Below are 23,787 nucleotides of genomic sequence, written 5' to 3' on the forward strand. Positions count from 1 at the left end.
AGAGGAAGGCAACGAGGAGGCACCGCCGCCAGTAGCTCCCAGACAGTGATTCCGCGCGTAACATAATATGTAACCGGTGAGCGAACTTGCACGCACCCGTGTGTTATGTCATCGATGACAATTCTCCAAAACGCGAAATCGAACAAGACCGGGGGTGGGCGGAATCGAAAATAAGTGACAAGAGCGAGAGTGTTCGTTGTTGTGCACGGCAGCGAGTTCACTCCGAGGGTGGGATTGCGAACGTTGCCGCGGTTCGTCGCGAGTATTTTTGTGTGTTACTGATTTTTTCCGTGTAATATTTAAATTTTGTTTCTTTGTGTGTATCGTTCTCTTATACGTTTATTTACGCATATAGGTAAAACTCCATGCTGTAAAGCGAAAGAACACAAGAAGAAGAACTTGCGAAAGAACTCGTCGTCGGCGACGGCCTTGATCGGACGAGCGCGAGATACTCTCAGCGCTACCAGTGGTCGCAAGCTCGAGCTAGTCGAGGATGCCGCAAGCTCGACGCGAATCGACGCGCCGCGGCGACGAGTCCCGATGAAAATCGACGCTCGTGGTCGTCGTGCACCGGCGTGCGCCGCGCTGCAGCAGCGTGTTGTCACGGTTCGATAGCTGGATGAACGCCGGCGACCTCGGCGTCAGCAACGTTGACTCGGCGCGACCGAGTCTGGGATCGTGCGAGCGAACGAGCGAGCGAGCGAGCGAGCGAACGAACGAACGAACGAACGAACGAACGTACGAACGAACGAACGAACGAACGACCGACCGAACGAACGAGCGGTGGATGTCGACGAACTCGGCAGCGAGGTACTCGGCCGCGGCCCGCAGTGACGGGACGATAACGAAAGGCGGTGATTACAATTGTGCGACAGAACGCCGTGGTGGTCCCCCCGAATGAAACACGGAAGCTCCGGGGTCGACAATGGCGAGATGGCCTTGAGATCGATCGCGCGTTAAGTTCGGTGAACGACCAGCAACCGGGGGAGTTCGGCTTGGCGCGAATCGAGTGTCCGCGCGCGCTACGTACAAGTATAGTGACTTCTCGTGGCGCTACCGGGTGTCTACGATGCACGGAGCGGTACCCGGGTCCACGACGCGTCGCGACAACGTCAAAGAGGTACGCCGCTGGCACGTACGGAATCGCGAACAAAAACATGTGAATCACGAGACTAAATCGCAAACGTAGACGAAGCTGCGCGTGTTTGATAAAATACTGTATATCGCGTTACGCGGTGGTTGCAATAATTCGGAAGTCGTATAATTCGTCGATCAATCGTCAACAACTCGAAAGACCGGAAGCGATCCCGTCGAACGTGAGGGACAGGAGTAATCACCGTTCGTTGAATGGAGTGATGAGCGGGGCCCCTGCGCGGGGCACAGTGCCCCGTCGTCAAAGACGCCATCATCATCATCATCATCATCATCACCACAACCATCATCATCATTTGAAACGTCAGAAGCGCGTACACGAAGAGACGCCACGGGATTCGACGCTTGACGAATCGGAAGAGAAACGGCCGAAGGTCAACCCGATCTTCCTGTGGGCGTCGCAGCGCGAGCAGAGGATCATCGAGGTGAGATGCGAGGACTACGATAAGCGAAATCGCATTAAGCTGACCAAGACCGCGCAAGGATGGCGCTCGATACCACGCACCACGTCCAATGTGTACACGATCGCCTGCGAGAAGACGTCGAGCCTGGCCGAGTCGGCCTCGCCGACCCCGTCGGTTTCGTCAAACGACGAAAAGGAGAATGGCGAGCGACATCAGGAGATCGCGACGCCGAACGTCACGGTGAATTCCCTTCGACGCAATCTGCGAAAATATACGGCGAACGGCGCGACGAACGGTTTGCTTACTGGCGACGACGCAGGCAAAAAGAGACGTTACAATAAAGAGACGAAGGACATCCGACGTGGATATTCCTATCCTCTGGGAGCTCGTGACGACTCCAACTGGAACTCGGACGATCAGGCCTGTCCTTCCGACGGTAATAACGATAACGAGGACGAGCGGCGGAAAGACGGCGATAAAGACAGCGAGCAGAAAAACATGGAGATTCGTCAGTCCAGCCTGAAGATCAAAATCAGGCTGAACGGTCGGAGCAATCTCGAGAGACTGCAGAAGGACAAGCTGTTTCAGCCCCGCGTTGTGCTGGAACAACTGCATCTCTCGCAATTTCCTGGGAGCATGCATCAAAATATTATTCGCCGCATGAGAAATAAAGATGCGGCGATGAAAGAGACGGAACGGGTAGAGAGAGATGACGAGCGACACGAAGAAGAAGACGCCGTCGACGAGCCCGAGGAGAACGAAGAGGAAGAAGAGGTAGAGGAGGAGGTGGAGGAAGAGGAAGAGGAGGAAGACGAGGAGGAAGACGAGGAGGAAGACGAGGAGGAGGACGAGGAGGAGGACGAGGAGGAAGAGGAGGAGGAGGAGGAGGAGGAGGAAGAGCAAGAGAGCGAGAAACCTACTTGCCGGGTGAACAAGGCGGGCATTCAGGATATATTGAACATGATAGATGCCACGGCCTCGCCCGTTCTCGCCACCGACACTCCCAACGCTGATCTGCCGGTCGATTCCACCAAGACGTACGAGATTCTTGACGAAAAACAATTCGTCGAGAAAAACATCGTCGAAGACGTGGAAAGAATCGACGACGCGAAGGATCAATTGAGGAGCGAGTCGGTCTGTAGTTACCAGACCGAAACCGTCGATCGAGACGGCGAGATCGACGACAAGCTCGAGGTGCACGAGGAAAAAATCTTGGAAGAAAATTGTATGGGCGACATTCAGGAAGATAGAAATGTCGACGAGCAGAACAAACTCATGATGCTCTCGCTGAAAAATAATTCCGAGATGACGTTGGAATCGTGCAAGATTGCCGAGGCCGATGGCGGCTTCGTCAATCTACCGAGAACCAAATCAAACTCTCTGGTTACCTTCCAAACCCCGTTGGAGGTCGAAGAGGAAGTTGAGGAAGAGGAAGCCGAAGAAGAAGCCGAAGACGAGATCGAGGAAGAAGCGCGGAACGAGCCCGTGATCAAGGTCGATTACAAAGTCGACAGTTCGAAGATCCTCGACGCCCTGAGAAACACGCCGGGGCTCTCGGTGTCCGTGACGAGAACTCACACGCCGGAGCACAACAAGTCCCAAATCGTATTGCCCAGACCGCTCTCGAAAGCGTCCTCGTCGAGCAGATCGCCGGACTCGCAGGCGGAATGCGTGGAGAAGCTGCTGAAGAACAACAACGAATTCGTCGACAATCGCGGACGCACAAATTCGCCACGCAGCCTGCCGGGTCTGTCGATCATTATACCGAGCTTCCGCTACAGAAGTACCTCCGGCCAGCTGACGACGACCTCGCCGACGAACGCGAAGCGTCGCGTCGAGTCGCCCGAGAGCACCGTCAGCTTTCACAAGGCCGACACGTATCCGGAGGAGATCAAGCTCGTCAAGTATCCGCACGAGGACGACAAGATGAGAGAAGAAGACGAGGACGACTGCGACTCGCAGGTGCTGGAGGATCTCAGACAGAAGAGAACGGACTCGCCGATTTACGACAGCATGGACGTGGAATATTACAACAAATCCACAACGGGTCCCGGGGGCAACCGAGAAGATAACAAAACGTCGGCGGAGAACGCGAAGACCGATTCCCTGTGGACCGGCAGGAATAGCGAGGCGCAAGCCAAGTGTAAATATCAGCATTTCGACGAGCAGATCCTGGAGGAGCTGCGATCACGCGGCACCGTGGTCTCGCCCCAGCCCAGCGGGATCCCGTGTTCCCCCGCCTCCAGGAGACCGTCGTCGACGTATCTCGAGAGGCTGCTCCCGAGCCCGCCGTGTTCCGTGTCCTGCTCGGAGGACACGAACGAGCTGACGCTGAGAAGCATTCTGGCATCGTCCGGCAACGTGGAGACGCAGGACCACGAGAAATCCAAAGAGGGAGCGGCGATTCGATCCGATCCGGGTATCGATCCGCGCGCGATATATCCGAGCGTCGATAGAAACGCGAGGAATCCCAACAGTCAGCGGAACTTCCAGGAGCGCCTGAGTGTACACAATCAGGAAGTGAGAAACTCCGGCAGACCGATGTCCAGCGGCGACATTCACAGCACCTTCTACACAATGGCGGATCGCGTCGCGCCCAAGCGACCGATGTCCGCCGAGTGGCAGTCGACCGGACGTCAGAGAAATCAAATCAATTATTACCAGAAAGTTGTCGGCAGAACGAAACATTACCACGCCGATAACAATCACGATCAAGACCAGGTTACGTTCGCCGCGTCGAGCAGCACGGAGAAACTCCTGGATCCGGCGAGTCAGCTTCGCGAGTTGGTCGAGACGGTCGGCCATCTAATTCCCGATCCACTTCTGGTTCCTCGCAGTTATCTGCCGGCACTGGCCGCGGCGCCGGCAATCGAAATTCCCAAGCTGTTGGTCAGCAGACCCGAGCTGAGACTGCCCGAAGCCCTCAACAGGCCCGAGCTGCTGCAGGATCCCGATCTGCTTGTGATATCGCTCGCGCATCTGCAGCACGTGCTGGATCACGGCGAGGGTCCGGTCTCCAGGTCGCACGTACCGGTACAGCAACAGCCGAGGGCTGTCGTCGTTAACGGCAACAAAGGACCGTCCGGTCACGCGAACAACAACGTGAGATACGGCACCACCACCGTCGCGAACGGCAGACCGAAGCTCAGCTGCAAACCGATCGGCATGCTGATGCCGACGCAGCCGATAGATCTGTCGAACGGCGGACGATCGTCACGATTCAACCCCTATCCACCTCTGCTGAGGGTGCGCAGTGGTTTGCTCAAACAGGAGCCGGAAGTGAGCTCCACCGCGAGCTCACCGGACGAGTCACATCTATGGCATCCATTATTCGGAAGGTAAATGTAATTACAACAATTTCTTGCCGATCATTTTCGTTCGATTTTCTCCGTCAGTTTTTTTTTTTTTTTTTTTTTTTTTTTTTTTTTTTTTTTTTTTTTTTTTTTGAAGGTTTTCTTGGTTTTCTACGCGTAACAATTTCAAAACAAATGAAAAAATAACAACGTCCATCCGAGACGTAAACACGTAAAGAAATTGCAAAAACATTAAGCTGCTTGAGAAAAATTCAATTTAACTTTGAATTGATTTCGTAGAAGAGAGAATGTGTGTTCGAATTGACGCAATTTGTCGGCGAATTGAGTTTACGTGGCATTTGAGATAAACAACAACTCAATTAGATGAGAATTTAATGTTTCGTTGTTGTAGGCGTTCCGCCTTCCTCGTAAAATCCGGGAGAACGGCGCGCGTTTGCTAATTGCTCCGAATTAAACGCAACTTTAATATTTTCGAAGCAGATAAATACAATTAGCAAAGAAAACGCTCGCGAATTTAACACAAACAACAATTTTTCTCGTACGCGTCGCATCAACCGGACATATTGAAATGGACGGGATAATAAAGCGCTCGCGAACGCGCGTCGAAACGGACATATTGCTCACAAGACGGACATAACGACAATTTATTATCAAAGCTCTCTCTCTCTCTCTCTCTCGTTCAATATTAGCCGCTTTAAATAAACAAATTGTACAAACCGCTCTCTCTCGTATACATTTAATAGAATATATTAAGCTTGTCTAGAACGTTAATACGTCCGATGAAACTCGGCGGTGCGAGCAACACGTCGGATATATTTAGAGCGAAAGAGGTGAACGGGAGGAAATAAAAAAAAAAAAAAAAAAAAAAAAAAACACGAACAAAGAGTGGCATCGATGTTTCACTTACTCGCACGTAAATAGGTCGGTACCTAATAACGATCATGAGCAACCAAGTGCACGAAAACAATATCGCCAACCCTCGCGCGCACGCAGCAGTCACGAAGGTGTCCGGTAAAGCGACACGCGCGCGCGCGCGCGCTCGCGACGCCGACGACGACGACGACGACGACGACGATGACGACGCTAAAAAAAACGAATATATGCCCAAGTGGCGCGTAGCATTTATTTAAACAGACGCGCGCGGACAGGAAGTACATTTTGATCCCTTTCGTGTCTGCTATTAACACGGCGACGATGTGCTTCGGGACGCATGCAAATGCAGCACCTCTCTCTTTTATATTTATTCCTCACACATTCCGCGCAACACAAACGCGCGCGCGTGCTTCGTCCTTGCCGTAGAATAATTAAATTTTCTACCATTTATATTATGTTTTATATATGTACGTTGACCTGTCTCTTTTCGCGTTTGACTCTCTCTTTCTCTCTCTCTCTCTCTCTCTCTCTCTAGTGAGAGATTGGTCATGTCACGACGCTTTATGTATGCGAATCGCAAACAAAGAGAGACGCGATTTCGTTTGACAGTTCGAATCGACGACCCGCGACGGTGACACACGGCGACTGTGCCGTCAGTCAGACGCGAAGGGGATTCATTTGCATCTTAATAACCGACGTGCCGGCTGTACGTTCTCGCGCGGGCGCGCGCGCGCGAGAGAGAGAGAGAGAGCTTGTCACTCGGTTTATAACGAGCTGATCGTCGCACACGTATATACATCGGCATCACTAAATATTTAAATTAGATCGAACGACGTGAGACGGTAGGCGCCTTAGGTTCGCCCTCCTACGTCGATGGCGGCATAGGTCGCGGACGAGGCGTAAACCCGCCTCGCGCTTCCTCCGCGAGGTGTCGAGAGGATTGATGACCGTCGTTAGGCGTAATTGGAACAAAACAAATAGCTGTAAAAAGAATCCGCGGTTACTATGGAAATATTTCAAAATCAATTCCGACCCCCCGGATAGACACCTCGTATTTTATCGTTTCTCTTTCGTATGTATCAGGAGCGATTGATAAGTATCCGAAATAACGTGTTAGAGCGATATCACATTTTGCTGTTGTCGCGTTGACAAGTTTTTCATCTTTCGGAAGAACAAATGTCAAACTCTGACTCGTTATCGCACGTAGGACGACAGTTTCGCCAAAGTAAGTCTATCTAAGTGAGTTTTGACAATGTTCGGACCCTTTGACTATTGTCAAAATTCATGAGCTATAGGCATTTCGACTGTTGTTAAAATTCATGAGTTGGGCTTCACGAATTGTTGCCCGATCCGCCTGATTTTCGTCAGATACGGTGCACCGATTGCGCGATTTCCATTTATTTATAAATCTGTAGAAAATTTCAAGCAACAATAGAAGTCGCCATGAACAGTTGCACTTTGCCCGATTGTCACGTGAACACTACCTACGTGCGATAACGAGCCAGCGTTCGCAGTTCGGAAGTTTTATTACGCGTCATTTCGGATACTTATCGCTTCGCAAGAACGTTAGAACAAAGGAGACGGAAATATACGGTGTCGTTCCGCGCGATCGAAATCGATTTCCGAACGGTTCCATAAGAAATATCCAGAATAACTGTTATCGAATTATTTTAGAATTGATTCCGTTCCCGGAGAATGACACAGTTTTTCTGTCACTTTTATTTCTTTTAATGTGCATTAATGTCATTCGGCTCGCGCGATCAAAACGAATTGATTCCGAACAGTTTTTCAACACGTATCCGAGATAGTCATCGAGCGAAAATCGAATTTCCTAAATCATATTACGAAAGTTTTTTTTTCGACACGAGAGTGACACATCGTTATAACTCGTTTTCAATACACAACTTTCGTATTCCGCCCATATCGATCCGCGATGTTTTACGTTCCTCTGTTTCGTCGTTCAGAGAACGCGGTTAGAATAGAATTTACCCCATACCTAGATATCGTACGCGGTTGAAATGTTTTTTTTTTTTTGGCAGTGCCTTTCCCGCCGCTGCAAGAGATCAAAGCGCGAATTTACGAGTGAGATAAGCGCTCTCGTGTGTTACGGTTCGGAAAATTACGTTCGGGCTCGCTCGATGTATCCAGATCGACGCGACACACGTTCGCTAATTGGCGATCGGAGACGTCTCTCTAATAAGGACCGTCTGCACGATCGACGGGCTGCATTTGCACGCCGCGAAACTGGGTTGTGAGGCGGTATCGCTCGTCCTACGGTTTGTGGTCTACGCTTTAGCCTACGCCAGAGCTCGCTACGTCGCCGCTGCTGGACGATCGGGCGACGACAACGACGAGCGGCGAGAGACGCGAGCGCGGTTGCGCAAACCCGCATATTTAGGATTCATAGGCACTCGGGTATAGATCCGACCGATAACCCACGGCTTTGTAAATAGAAAGGATAAGGTTATCCAACGCTATGCTAATTCTCTGTACCGATCTCGCGAGAAGGGAGAAGGACGCGTCGTTACCTCGCGCGCGCGCACGAAGGATCGCGTCATTTATTATGTTAGAGGACCGTGCGCTTGACATGCTTGAGAGCTGTTTCGATAAATTAGCCTTGAACCGAGTTTTGATTAGACGAAGACCGGCAGCTCGTTCTTCAAACATTTTTTTCTAGCTCTAAACGGCACACTAACAAGTTCTCTCTCTTGCTTCCTTGAAGAGAAAACAATATGTGCAATGTAAAGTAGATTTTTGGATTATTACGCGCAAGTCGTGTTCCTCCAGTCAGGTCAAATGTCAAAGTAATAATGCGGCGCTTGTGTTTTTGCATTAGTGCTGTTAACGATTTCGAATGGATGTTTTCACGTAAAAAGAAAAACTGTCGTTGTTTTTGTCGCAGCATGATGCGAGCAAACGATAAGAAAACTGATTATTTTTCTGAGCAATATGATATGTATATATATATATATATATATGTGTGTGTGTGTGTGTGTGTATATACACGGAAAAAATAGAGATTAAAATCGACGTCACAGACTGTTATAAAAATTACTAGATCATTCAATTACATATGCAATTATCTAGATTTTTAAAGCAATTATCTGCCTTGTGTAATAATATTGATGTTGCGTCAACAGGGTATATTTCAATTAAATAAATATACACAGATGCCGTTGATTCAACATCATTTTTTTCTGTGCATGTATACACCATAATGCTTATGTATACATATACGATAATAAAGTAAATGTACGTCGTGTATATACATATATATGGTGTGTATGTGAATCTATGTACATATGTACATATACGTCTCGACCGAAATAGAAATGCGAAATATCAGATGTACATATACGTGCGCGTTGAGCGCGCTTCGTATAATCGAAAATTCTATTCCGTCGTTGATGATGTATCCGCGCAATAGATAGTCCACGTGCGAGTAGATCAAGGATACAGCTTTTTTATTCCGAATCCCCGGGGAGATCGGGGAAAAGAGAAACGCGGTGAATTTTTTTTGTTTTTTTTTTGTTTTTATCAAGGTAGATAATGCCCTTGATGATATATCACACACACGGTGTTAATTCGCAAAATAACCCGCGAATGGTCCGATCTAAAAATACACGCTCGACCTGAATATTTGAAATTAAAGGAAGATCACAATTTGCGATATCTCACATCCGAACGTGGTTTAAAACTGAGTTTTCAAAATATACACACATTTAGTAATACCGTTTGATCTTTCCCGGCGAATATAGCGTGAACCGATCAACAAGGATTTTGCGATTCACGCTTGACAAAGCTTGTTTGTGTAAAGCTCATGAAAATGATTATCGATTGCCCCAGAGAAAAGGGTGTTTCCGTAGAGACATACACTACCCCTCCCCTCCCCCCCTCACCCAAGTGCAATACTATACAGATACTGAAGTACTTTTTTGTTTTGAGATTTTTTTACTTTATTATATCGGCAATTACTACAAAGGGACGCGTGTTAACAATATTCGCGTGTGTTTTCTCGAACGGAAAAAAGGTCTCCCAAAATGGGTTTTTTTTGTATTTAACACGCGACGTTTGATCGCGAGATGCGTATGCGACGTAAACGCGGAGCGGCGGCTCGCGATATCCACCTAACGTGTGTATACATACAATGCACGGCCTCGAGGCATGTGTAACCCCGAACGCCCTTTCGCTACAGCAGCGCAGCACTTGTGTAAATAGCATTTGGATGCTACTCTCCGCCGAGCGGACAGGACGGCTTTAATGAGAGGGAGAGGCATTAGAAGAGGGCTCTCGTCATCGCCCTCTCTCTCTCTTTCTCTCTCTTCTCTTTCTCCCTTTCTCTCGTGTCGTAGTGTGACGTCGACACGAACGTTTCATCGATCGTACACGTAGAGAGAGGCACAGAGAATTCGAAAGCGCGGGAGGGAAGAAGAGGGGTAGGGTGAGGGTAGTATGGCTGATGCCGGACAGGAAGCAAAAATCTCTGTGGGGTTTAACCCTCTCGCAAAAGACCAAGAAGAGAACACAAAAAAAGATAGAAAGAGAGAGAGAGAGAAAGGGACATATCAATTTATTATTTTGAAATAACGCGGATTCATCGAGAGGATCTGTTCCCGCTCGTGTCACCGATAACTCTGTGTCTCCGATTCTTCTCGGTTTTTTGGGGAATTGATTGTGAATCTTTCCTCCCTCCGTCGAATACTCTCGTCACTGTTCGCACTTTTATCTCACTTGTAAAAAAAAACATACACGCGCGTGTACGGACAAAGCAAAAAGACGACATTCTCATGATCACAAAAGCGTTGCTCGCAGAAGTTTCACGCGCGTATGTAAGTTTTTTTCTCCCCTCAGTGGCAAAACCTGTGCGTTGGTTTTTTTTTGTTTTACGACACATCCGCAAATTATTGATAGGCAAGTAACGAATAAAGCAATTGTGAAAAAATGTCAAATAATCTTGCGCGAAAGATTTTCAACACGAAATAAAGAGACTCTTCGATCAAGCGAATGCTCGAGCTTGCTGTGCTGGCTTGAATTCCGGCGTACTGCGGCACGTATTATTTATATAGTTCACGTAACGTGTACTATATAATAGAGCAAAATGCGCAATTATGCATAGATTATATTACATATATGTGCGCTTCACGGAATGCAGCCATTTTCGCTGGAGTTTCACGAGATGCACACAATCGACCTCTCTGAGATACGATTAAATTCCAATTTACTGCCAGACTTCAAAGCGCATTTATGTGTCTGCCTCATAATCAGTGAACTATTCTGTACTCACTACACTGGAATGCTCATTGTTTGGAAAACATGACTACACGGCTAATTGAGAAATAAGAATTATCATTTCTTTCTCTTTCTCTTTCTCTCTCTCTCTCTCTTTCACTTTCTATGGTAAAGTTTGATTGGTCAACGTTTCTCAAATGTTTCTTAATGATAAATGCAGAGAAGTTTCTTCTGTCTTACTTTCTGTGCTTCTTCAATCGTTTTTTTTTTTTCAACGTTATTTTTCTCAGCGAAGTGAACATTTTAATATAACATTGAGTTTGCTGGTCACGATGCGCTATTGAAAATTACACTTGAACTTATAAAGAAGAAAAAAATAATAACACACGGAAAACAACTATCACCCGAGTGAAAAACGCACAAATTAAGTTACATAATATATTTTTCTATTATGTTTGCATGACGATGTCTCTTGCATAATTCTCTTACGTAATCGCGTTATTGCTTCATTAAAAAAAAAAAAAAAAAAAAAAAAGAGAGAAGAAGAGACAGCAAGAACTAAACATAAAAAAAAGTCTGCATGTCTAACGTTTCGATTGGTATTTCTCTCGTACATCTTTATAAATCAACAAGATATGACATTTATATTCGTTGATAAGACATTGTGCGCATGTCGTAAGAAGCGTACATTCGCCGCCACGCAAGTCACGGGTAGTCAAGTGATAATTAAAAAAAAAAAAAGAAAAAAACAGCTGCTTCTTATGTCGATGATGTAACAATTAATCAGTCACCGAAAGGCAGGGACACGATCTCGCGCATATTCATTCTTTCTTTCTGTTTAATTAATACTGCCCTGGCAATTAATTAATGTTTGCGGATGGATGCAACAAACCATAAACGAATCTAACAAGCGTAATTACATGTTGATAGTTGTAATTCCGTAATAATGGCGGAATGAGTTCATATCAAATCGCACAAAGGAACAATGAGAGGCATGTCAACAAATCGATTTCATTTATTCATCTTTGACGAACTAACATTGCGTACAAATTTGTAGATGTGTTAGCGGTTTTTTTTTTTTTTTTTGCGTTTATCTGCCGAAACAGTTCGCCACAACTCGCATGGCGAACTTGGATTCGCAAATGTTTCAATAAGACCGGAATTAATCGGACCCGCNNATATATATATATATATATATACACACAGTTCTAACTGCGATAATCGTCGACATATACTTCTCGCGAAGTGTTGCGCACTCACGAACCCGATTTCATCCTACTCTCCGCGATGGAATCCGAGGAGATCTCCCGCCATAGAATTGGATCGGCACAGGGACGTAGCCAACGATGATTCGAGAGGATCCCAGGGTCGGCGCGATTTACGAGACGTCCGGCCGGGATCGGTCGATGCTCGCCGGCCCTGAAGACTCACCTCGCCCACGTCCACGCCCACGTTCCCGCCGCCAGGGGAGAGGAAGAAAACACGCGGGAAAGGGAGATCGGGGGAAGATTGGGAAACAGACGGAGAACTGACCAAGAAAGAGCGAAGTTAAGAGAGAAAGAAAGAGAGAGAGAAAGACGAAGAGAACGGCCGAAAGTCAGAAAAAAACAACGGGCGAACACGAAGTGCAGCTCTTCACTTCTGTGTGCGTGTCCCCCTCTCTCTCTCTCTCTCTCTCTCTCTCTCTCTCTTTCTGTTTATCTTTATTCTCCTTCTTTTGATCTTGATTAGTCTCGATCCTTTTCTATCTTTCTCTTCTCTTCTCACTCTCTCTCTCTCTCTCTCTCTTTCTGTTCTTGTCTCTTCTTTTTCCCTCTTCCTTCCGCCTTTCCTATTTCTGTCCACCTTCATCGTCATCGCGTCACACTTTCTCTCCAGTTCGGCTTCCTCCGTCTATTTCTCTTTGCCTCGCTCTCTCTAACTGTAATTTCTTCATGTCATTCGCAACTCGGACTCTGTCCGAGTTTGCGGTGTCTCTTATAAAGTCGCCTACAATCGGTGACGAGCATCACGACACAGTGATCGAGCCAGACACCGAGGGTCATTGGTCCCCTGGGACTGCCACAGACAGAGAGAAAGAGAGACCCCTCTCTATCTCCTTCCGTCTCCGCGTCTCTCTCCCCGCCAATACCGACATGTATAGGTATATCGCTCGCCGATGTGAACGCCCCTTTAAAAGCGGATCGATGGATATCACTAGGAAGCGCGCACACACCGCAATCCGTCTCGTTTGTACAGAAGGGTGATAGTATCAAAATTTGACGTTCCAATTGGGATTTTAGGCGATTTTAAAATTATATTCACAAAAAGCCTTGAATGAAAAAAAAAAAAGAGCAAAGCTGATTCGCAAAACACGTCGATTTAAAAAAGTAGATTGTTTGAATAAAAGCAAGCAGAAAACGACACATGATGTCAAATATTTTTTATTTGACATCGTGTCCAAAAATATCAGTTCAGCAAATCGTAAAACGTTTTTAGAGAATGCACCTTTCTGCGATGTGAAATTTTTTTTTTTATTAGAAATGTTTTCAGAAATGTCTCTCAGAAAAAGTATATCAATAAGAAACCGACGCAATTGTTCTGTGAGCTTCTCGCGCAGCGTAAACTTTATCAACAATTCAAAATCGCATACGCTTTGCGTATATCATATATATCGCGACCGACACATATCGCGCGGGTCTCTTATTAGACTATCATTTCTAAAGCGATGCAATTTTATAGCCTCATCCGAGAGTGCCTTTGTGAATTCTTTCCGATCGAACCGTTTGTATTACATACGCGAGACGAACAACTCGACTTACTCGACAACTACTCGCAGGAAGCGGAATTGTTGCAACGAGCGTTTGCAAGAGTCGGTAACTTCGGGGAAAAAGTTGTCCGCGAAGTTCCGCCAACTCGTTTCCGTCGTTCCAACTGGACGCGAAACCGAGAGAGAACTCGAGAGAGGTAAACGACGATCGCGTCGTCGGACGACGCATTACAACAATCTAAATTCGTTCGGTCGGTAGAAATCGGGAATTCTAAACCGCCGTCGTGGCGATATATATCGCATATTTGTCGGAGGCAAATAGGATAAGTGGCTCAAAGTTAGACCAACCAGACGAAGTAGAAATTTATGCGAAGAGAACGCAAAAATCGATCGTCGATGCCGCGGCGCTCTTTTGCTTACCCGGTCAACGGTCTCTCTCTTTCTCTCTTCTACTCACTGAAAGAGTTCGAGAGTACATCGATGTGTTCTTCTATTCAATAACGGTGCTCGCACTCGACGGTCTTTGCTCATAACGATATTTTCCTGCTTAAGCGCCCAAGGGTACCTGTCTACTTCTGACTCTTATACGCCAGACAGGATGTCGTGTATATTTAATTCGCATCGGAATCAATCATTCGCGAAGTGTACGATAAATAATTAAAAAAAAAAACATAGAAAACATCGAAGACAGATACTTTGATTGTCGTACATCTCTCTCTCTCTCTTTTTCTTTCTCCATTTCTTTCTCTCTCTCACACACTCTCTCTCGACACCCGTCCCCAGGGTGACGCTTAACGGTACACGGCCTTGAAGTATTTATGCAACCGAGGGAGACAAAGCGGAACGAACACACAACACACGCACCACGTGCGGTGCGGGGGAGGAAGGGGTATTGCTCATGGATCCGTAGAGACTTTCGTACTTCATTAGCAGTCTCGCGGATCGATGTTACTCTCCTCGCAAACAATGGCCCCGTGCTCTTCGTGCTCACGTGGCGCTAAATGCGACTCTGATATATTGAGCGTGCGTGTTTCGAAAGAAGCGTAGATCGCGAACACGCGAAAAAAACCGGGCGCGCGCGATTAAACGCCGAAAATTAGTCGCAATAAACGCGCGACGGGTTGAAAAAAAAAAAAAAAAAAAAAAACACGCTTCACCGATCGAATCTTGATTAGCTCCGACAAATGTGAAATAATTGCAGCGAGAAATTCACGTCAATCGTTCTTCTCACTCACATCACGCGTTCGGACTTATTTGGCTGCCGGTTATATCTATATCTATAGTCGCGAGTTACAAATCCGTTCGGGTTACGCATTTATGCGCGAGCGCATTTTGCTTGTGACATTCGCGCGTGTGAGGGATCTGTTTTTAGAGATTTTAATTTCGCCACGGAGCGGGTCAACTGGTGGCATCTTTCGCGGATCGATGTTCTATATATAGCCGGCGCGAAGTGTGTGATGTCTGTATAAGTGCTAGATGATGCTATTTCGGCCCCACCTGGACGGCACTGTAAATTTCGACTAATCGCATCGATGCCGACGTTGCTATACTCTCGTTATTGAGAGAATACTACGACTTTCCGACAGCGATTGCTCTCGCTCGGGGTATAGCTAATAACAAACGACAAGTTCGATGAACAATTCGAACTAACACGCTCATTCGAGCGAGTACAATTTGCCGGTTACAAGAGTAAGCCGCTCGACCGCGTCACGTGATCTTTTTCTCGGTGATTAAAAGTTATTCTACAAAGAACTCTGTAAAATGTTTCTGACAACGGGTAAAGAGTAGCCTGTTGTGCACATGCGTATAAACTCTCACGAACTCTCTCTTTAACCTCGAAAAAGAAAAACGGACACAATATATATGTGTGTGTGGCGCTCGCCGCACACTTTTTTCTTTTTTACTTCGACGGCGGCGACGACGACGACGACGACGACGACGCTGGCGTCGTCATTGCGTCAACCGTCGCCGCGCGATGTCGGAGACGCTACGATCGATGATAGTAAAAGAAATGCAGCGAACCCAAGGAGAGATTTTAAAGCGGTGGAGGGACATTTTAAGACACGACGAGCTTGATGATTGCGCGGCGGACGATCGTGTTTTATTAGAGAGTAAAAAAAGTATACCGCCTGTATGTAAAGTCGAAGGGGGATCGCGGCGCACTCGTCCCTCATGAAAAACAACATGCGCTTAATGCAAGAAAAAGGTATTTTACGCAGAAAAAAAAGCGAGACGGCAGCCCGGACGGCGATAAAGCCTTTACGCTGAACGTCTTTTTTTTGCACAAATTGTTTTTCAGAAACAACCGATTTTTCAAAGTGTACACACACATTGATTTAAACGTGTGTGCTCTGTCCTTTCACATTTGAATAATTAATTCGATTCGTTCGAAGGAATCGATCAATGTTTCGCGTTTGGTCTAAGGAATTGCTTGTAATTGATAATAACTGAAAAATACAATGCAAATAAAGGGTGGCCGGACGTGCACGTGTCGGTCGAACGTAGCCACGTGGCGTTTCTTACGTCGCGCATTCACCCCTCACATCAAGATTCGCCCGGCCATTCCGGCACCACCATAGTTATGCTTCCATCCGTCCTTGCCGTCAGATCAATGTGTGCATGTTACGTATGTGTGTGCATTTGTGCGTTGTTGATGCGTGGGCGGCTTTGTAGAAGGATGGGTTTCACCTCGACGTGGTTGTAGTGGAATAGAGATAGACAGAGAAAAAGAAAGAGAGAGAAATAGAGAGAGAGAGAGAGAGAAACAGAGCACTCAGGGAAAAGGGTAAATACAAATGACAGGGAAAAAGGCAGAGAAACACGGTACGATAAAGGGCAGAGAGAGAAAGAAAAAGAGAAAGAGAGAGAGAGAGAAAGAAAGAAAGAGAGAGAGAGAGAGAGAGAGAGAGAGAGGGAAGAACGGAGAAAGACAGAGACGGAAAAGCATGTAATCTGCGCACGTGCGGACCGAGAGAGCACCTCGATCGATCGTGCTCGTCGTTGCAAAGAGTCGTTACAAGCTGAGTACCGGTAGTGTCGCTGCTGGTACTAGGATCATGAAAACCAGCAATGCCGGTATACATACTCGACATACACTCGAGTACGCGAAATGAAAGAGAATGGCGCGCGTCTTTGTAATACGAGGCTTCTTCGTTCCCGAAGTGTATCGCGTAGCCTCGCGAACTTGACTCCCAAGTTTTGAGAACTACAATCAAGTATTCGCAAAAGTCACTTCACATAGCCATTTCGCTCGCTGCTCGCAATATCGTTTTATCGATAAACAAAAATATTGTTTTTTTTTTTAAATAAATAAAACTATCAAAAATTTGTCTAAGATTAAGAAAAAAAATTTACTCTTGCATTTTCTCGGACAATCCATCTTTTTCTCATTACGGTCGAATTTATCACGATCAAATTGTTTCATGCACGTAATTGCATCGCAATTGTAGTTTTGTTTTCTGTGTTCGAGAGGTTTCGCTTTAAATTCAATACACTTACACTGCGGTTCGCGCGCGCATACTAAAGAACTCACGAGAATTTTCCGAGTCAAACTCTATAACCCTAAATCAATATTATACGCATTGACCGGGTGTATAAAAATAATTTCTCTCTACATTTGGTAACGCTCTCGTTGATGTTTTATCACAAAGGTTCGACTCGATGTTATAAACTGCGAGCGAATATGCTAAAGAGTTTAGACAACACTAATACACGATCCTTTTTTGAAGCGACCCACATTTTATCGTGCACAGTTGAACGGTAGTTTAGCTAGGAAGACGATCAGTGACACGAGAAAAAGTACTCAGTTTATCAACGGGTGGCCTCAATAAGCACCTAACCTTAATATATTAATCGAAAATAATTTAGAAACACAACAAGAGAGAGAGAGAGAGAGAGTTTGACGTTTAAACAATAAATCGACTCGTGGTTTTTTTTCTGCACTTCGAACTTACGCTGCAAAAATCGAAGAGTTTGCATTTATTTAAACCTCTGTAACGCAACATAAGCGATGTATTGTTAAAACATAAAAGAAATAAAAAAAAAGAAATTGTAAAAAGACGTGCTTGAAATATATAAAAACAAAAATTGTGATGACTATATTGTTACAAGTGAACAATATATCTTCCTTTGCGTGCGAGTAATCGTTTTTTTCTCGTTACAAAAAGCTTTGCTTTATATAAAATTTACATATTAAAAAATGGTTGCTGCACACACATACACGTACGCAAACAGACACGTATACTGTTATAAATAATTAATGTGCATAGCTTGAAGGTATTGCATGATTATGATAATACAGTTTGACTTTGTAATCTTTCATTATCATTTATATAAGTAAAACAACTCGTTTCTAGCTAGTGTAATGTATATGTAAAATGAGACCAAGTATTATACAATGAGACAGAACAAAGTTCTAACGTTTAACAGGAAATGAATTGCTTTGTAATCGATAAACGTCCTTCGAATTTTTTTCTTTTTTCGTTGTGTTAAATAATAAGTCAAAAAAAAACAAAATTGTCATCAACCAGGAAACAAGATTTTCATCGCGTTCCGCGATCGAGCCCAATGTAATGGGATATAAACGTCGCAAAAGTTTTGGCCATCAGCAACATCTCCGAGTTTTCATTAAATTTTCAGCACGACATTCATGTGGCAACACAAACATCCCTCTTCCACATATTTCTCTCTCTCTCTCTTTTACACGCACAAACTTTCCCAAATAAAGTTCGGGGAACTTCTTTCGAGCCGACGAACGCGAGCGTTCGCACGTGTGCGAACTTTCGTGAGCCTACGCAAATCAGGGGAAGTTATTAAGCAATCTCGCTTGTTATTTCACGAGCTTTATTTCTTACGAAACTGTTTTTACCCGCGCTAGCACACAAAGGAAGAGAGGTGTCATTCAGGAAATTGAAAAGATTTCACGCTGCTTTTAATTTCCCGCAGACATTCACGAGATATGTCAGACGCGAAAATTCGAGCGTTCGATAATATATGAACGGCGGAGTTCAATGAGATGCTTATAATTTATTAAAGTTTATGAAATTTTATATACATGAAATTTTTAAATCTTCATTTCTCTGTCTGTGCTATTAATTAATCTTATCGCGGATGATAATTCAACCGGTAAAACCTCGGCTCACGTGATGTCTGAATATTTATTTCTTTCCGCGTTTGACTTGAATAACATTTGTTATATTGAGATTCGTATTTTTCCGTTTGAACCGCTCGCTCGACGGAACACTATTTACAGTGGAACTTTGCTCGTCCGAACTGATCGGGGAACAAGATAGTTTACATAACCGAGTTGTTCGGTTAAGAAATAGAGGTCCACCAAAAGTTCGTAGAGGGTCACCAAGAAGTTCGTACATAATTGAGCCTCAAGTAGTTCGAATAAACGAGGATTCCACTGTAGTTCGCCTGATTTGTATATAATTTCAATAACGTAAATTGACGCTTCTTAATTAATAAATATCGCTAGGCAGATGATGTGAAACTATTCCAAACGTGCAAAGGGCTCAATATTCAATACATTCAAGGGTATTTTTATTTATTTTGAACACCATTTTATTTATTTAATTTTGTTTCTTTATTAATCGGAAACGCGACATCGCGAATATATATATTCGCTTGTATATATTCGCTTGTATATATTCGCTATGCATATTCGACTAACCGTTAAGTTCAATATTCGTCGTGCGGCATGAGATTTAAATATATTATTTGCAAGAAAAAACGTATAGGCGCACAGAGAGCGCGAGCGACAACACCACAAACGATCAATACGATGTATATACGCAACAACTGCCTATAATTTAAACGAACGCAAAAACAAGAAAACGCAAACTACAGTCAACAAAACCGTGACATCTTTATCACGGAAAAAATTGAGGCAAACGCGAGTCACGTGTTTTCATCGCGCGCGAGTGATACACATGTTCGGTATGCGCGGCCGCGAATTAATTTTATTCGCGCATAAAGCTCGCGCGATGAGGGTCGAAGACGACGACTCGCTACGACGACGACGTTTATCGTTCTCGCGCTCTCGAGCGCGCAATGATAATTCAACTAGTCGCGTCGATATTGATATCCCTCATTCACCCCTATTCATATACGCGCATTTAGATCTCGTTTTACAGAAAGAGAGTCTCTCTCCCGCAATATATGAAGTTCTGGAGAGCCTTCGATCGGAAATTCATATTTCATACTGACCGTCGCGTATCCGTTTCAAAGAGCGAGAGAGAGAGAGAGAGAGGGAGAGAGTCACGAGAGACGTGTGTCTACGGCGCCTTTGAAACTCGGCCATCCATATTTCAAATCGTGGCGAGGCAAGCGCGGATGGATTATCGTCGTCAAATTGAATGTGTGAGTAGACACCTTGTGTGTGTGTGTGTATCTATTTCATTATACAAGAAGAAGTCATTGGGGCGCGAGAGTGAGATGCAACAAAGAACTTTTTGCTCGCGCGGTTGATGATACTCTTCGTTCTCAACTTTCGATCCGTCATCCGATTACACCCTTTTAACGTAACGTTTTACCGGGGATTATGAACCGTCTCCCGTTGTGACCATTAATTACGATAAGCCGGCAAATCCCGGATGTTGTCCTTTCTTGTCCGTTCGTCCCCACGCGCTCTTTTCTTGCGGAACCCTCAATTTCACCCCGAAAAATATGAAGAGAAAAATATGAGAGAAAAAGAAGATGCGTCGCGAAACTGGGATTAAAAGTTAACACAGTATGTGTAATTGTCAAGAAAGCTCAGTTCTCACTTAAGAAATTGATAGAGAGGACCATTCTTTTCCATGGAGCTTAGAACGCTGATATTGTGTTAGTTAAGTACATCTTAGCTCCCTTGGGTCGCGACCGCGGAATAATTTATCAATAATCTTACTTTAAGATTTCCTTTTTCTCTCTTCTTTCCTTCCTCAGAATCAACGCGGGCCAGACATTCGGTATCCTCACTGCAGCCTCGGTAAATGTGCACACAGTGTGACAACCAACCCCGATCTCTTTTCCCTTCCCCTCTGTACACCGGCTCGCAGTCGGTTTCCCGGCGTGACATTATATAAAGAACACACTTAACGGTACCTCCGAATGGCAATGAACGTGAGCTATCATCTTGCGGACATTATTATGATTACGATGAAAATTGTGTATTTGTGTGTACCGGAACAAAAAGGTATTAAAACCGTACCGCAATTATTTCCCGTCATGAGAGAAGCGCTCTTTTAACAACGGAGAAGGGAGAGAAACGCGTTTTTCTTTCGAATATGTTGTGTCGGCGCAATATTTTCTCCGTTTACGGAGCAAACGGAAAGAATGACTTTACTTTTTCGCGCTACTATATATATGTATATATATATATTTCTTTCGTGCATTTTGTTTTAAGCCGTGAGAATCCGCCATATGTCGGCGGTGCGGCCGGGGGAGGCCGTAACGGGCGCGCGACTTTCAGCGTCGAGTCGCGTGCGAGTAATCGTCCCGATTACCTTTGCCCATCGTTGCATTATGATGTAGGAAAAGTGCTCTTAATTAAGCGGTGTGTCCTAATTGATCAGCCGAGACGCGTGCGGCACGTAGCACCGTGATGAGCCGCTCCGACAACGGTGCGGCTCGCCGGTACACTACAACACGGTGCGATTGCGTCAACGTTGTCCGCGCGTTACGCAGCAGCTGTTAAGATAAAAATATTTTAATGAGTTTTACAATCCGTTTAAGACACACACACACATCTCTCTTTCTTTTTCTCGGAGAGCGGTATATCTTGTAATAATTAATCTTGCAAAATAATTATTCAAAATATTACATAATTAGCCGCCTTGTGCGATTCGTCATAGCGGACGAGTTCCAGTCGTTCGTTGCACAACGTGTGTGTTCACGCTTTCGACAACAATAAAATTCTACCGAGTAAAAAAAGCAGTGTTTTTCGAAAGTATGCGAATTTGTTGTGTGTGAAATTGTGTGTTTTCTAAATTATATTTTCAATCTTCTGAGCATCGCGCGAAATACCACTCTGACGTAATGACAAATGTTATTTATGACGATGTTATTTTGTTCCGGTTTATAATTGTCATTTATCGGTAATACTAGCACAACACAGGCGAGCGCTACGCGCACGCTATTGTTGCTTTTATTTTAACGTGTAGTGTGAGTGAATTTAACCTGTCACCACAATGACAGCTAATATATACGTCCTACAAACAATATAATACACATGATGTACATATGAGACATGTCAGAAATAACGCATGAAAATCAAACTCAAAAAATAAAAGAAAACAGAGAGAATAGAAAAACAACACGTGACTAAAGTCACATGTCAAGGACAAGAGTAAAACAGAGAATATTATATATATTATATATAATATTCTATATCTATCTATATATAATACACACACACACACATCTATATATATACCGTAATCACGTGACCGAGGTCAATGATCCCGCCAAGGCCGCGCGGCCGAGGTCAGTGCCCTGCCAAGGTCGCCCGGCCGGGTCAGTGACCTCCCCCCACCACGGTCGCGCGGCCGGGTCAGTGACCCTCCCCCTCACCACGGTCGCGCGGCCGAGGTCAGTGACCTTACGGTAGTATGTACATAATATATATAATATACAATATAAAGTATAATATTATACTTTATATTGTATATTATATATAATAAATTATATGTATAATATATATTATTTAATGTTATATATAATATAAATTACAATCACGTTACTTTAAATAGTCACATGTTGTTTTTCTACTCTTTTCTGTCAAGTGACTTTACTTTAGTCATGTTTTTAATTTTCTCCACGTATACGACGAACTGTCAAAATCGCTTTTCTGTCATTATTTACTCTCTCGATCTTACCGATTCGATTCGACTCGACTCGACTCGATCAACCAACTAATCGCCAACGCGAAAAAGAGACAACAATAGATGCGATACATTCGATATCAAAACGCGCACTTTGCGGTACACATGGATTTTTTATATAGAAAGAAGGATACCGTAATATACATTGACGCGGCGCGCGATGCGGAACAAAAATATACAGAAATACGTCGTTATATAAATCGGACTGTCATCGTTAAATCGACACGCAACTTTGCATTCCGTAATTACAATTCGGTACCGATGTAATGTCGCTCTTGCGAACAATATCAAGATGCTCGGTTGTTGGACAACAACACGATATATACTATTATCGCGGCGCTCGCGCGTCAATGTTATCCTACGCGCAAAAGATAGATCGAATCAATCATCGCGACTCTTCTTCTGGTTGTTTTTTTTTCTGAGAGAAAAAAACGTTCGCGTGTTACCTTGTGAAAGCACATATGTAACATCAATCGAAGTATTGAAACGCGACTTTTGTTGTTCTGTTTGTAGCCAGAAGAGACAACAACATCACCAACAGCAGCAGCAGCAACAGTACCAGCAGGCGCAACAGCAGCACGTTTCCTGGCACAGGACGACTCTCGCCTCCTGATCATCATCGTGATCTCGACCTTGACCGCAAGTCCAGCCTGAAAGAAGCGTTTTACGGGAGAAAGGAACGCGATGGGACAAGGAACGCCGCGACGCCACTTCTTACGCGGTTTCGGCTGTTCGTCGAGAAATGCGAATGAAGAAAAGCATGCCGGCGAAGATCTTCGCGGAATGATCGCACCGCAGAACTTCGCAAACAAACCTTTCGTGATATTCAGTCGAGGCGGCCGATTCGATGCCATTCTTTCTTTCGATCCGTCATTAGTCGTCCGTGTATTTGTGCGCAATGTAAACGTTAAATTGTTTTCTTTAAAACTTTGCAAGTTGACAACAAAAATATAAAGATAATGATTTCTCATTTTATCAAAAATAGAATTATATTATTATAAATTGATTATTTGTAAAAAAAATTAATATTAATAGGGTAATAATGCGTACCTTTATATAGATATTTTTTTTCTAAACATGTATATGTATGTTATATAAATTTATAGTAGAATATAATATATAAATATATTATTTATAACAAATTTTATAAAGCTCGTGATAATGTTCAGCTAAATTTTGAATTTTCATGTGTATTAATTTAC

The 23,787-nt window shown here is 44.6% G+C and overlaps 1 protein-coding gene across 1 annotated transcript; it reads left to right on the forward strand.

Moving 5' to 3' along the window:
* Positions 1 to 2,401: 2,401 nt before the first annotated feature.
* On the forward strand, positions 2,402 to 23,559 carry LOC109859304. The gene is made up of 2 exons (XM_020437418.1): positions 2,402 to 4,894; positions 23,099 to 23,559. Exons 1-2 carry the CDS (start codon positions 2,517 to 2,519, stop codon positions 23,196 to 23,198), a joined length of 2,478 nt encoding a protein of 825 aa, XP_020293007.1. The 5' UTR covers positions 2,402 to 2,516; the 3' UTR covers positions 23,199 to 23,559.
* The last annotated feature ends 228 nt before the right edge of the window (positions 23,560 to 23,787 follow it).

Source organism: Pseudomyrmex gracilis, unplaced genomic scaffold, assembly GCF_002006095.1.
Source record: "Pseudomyrmex gracilis isolate BER0280 unplaced genomic scaffold, ASM200609v1 scaffold_256, whole genome shotgun sequence".
In the NCBI taxonomy this organism is placed as follows: Eukaryota; Metazoa; Arthropoda; class Insecta; order Hymenoptera; family Formicidae; genus Pseudomyrmex; species Pseudomyrmex gracilis.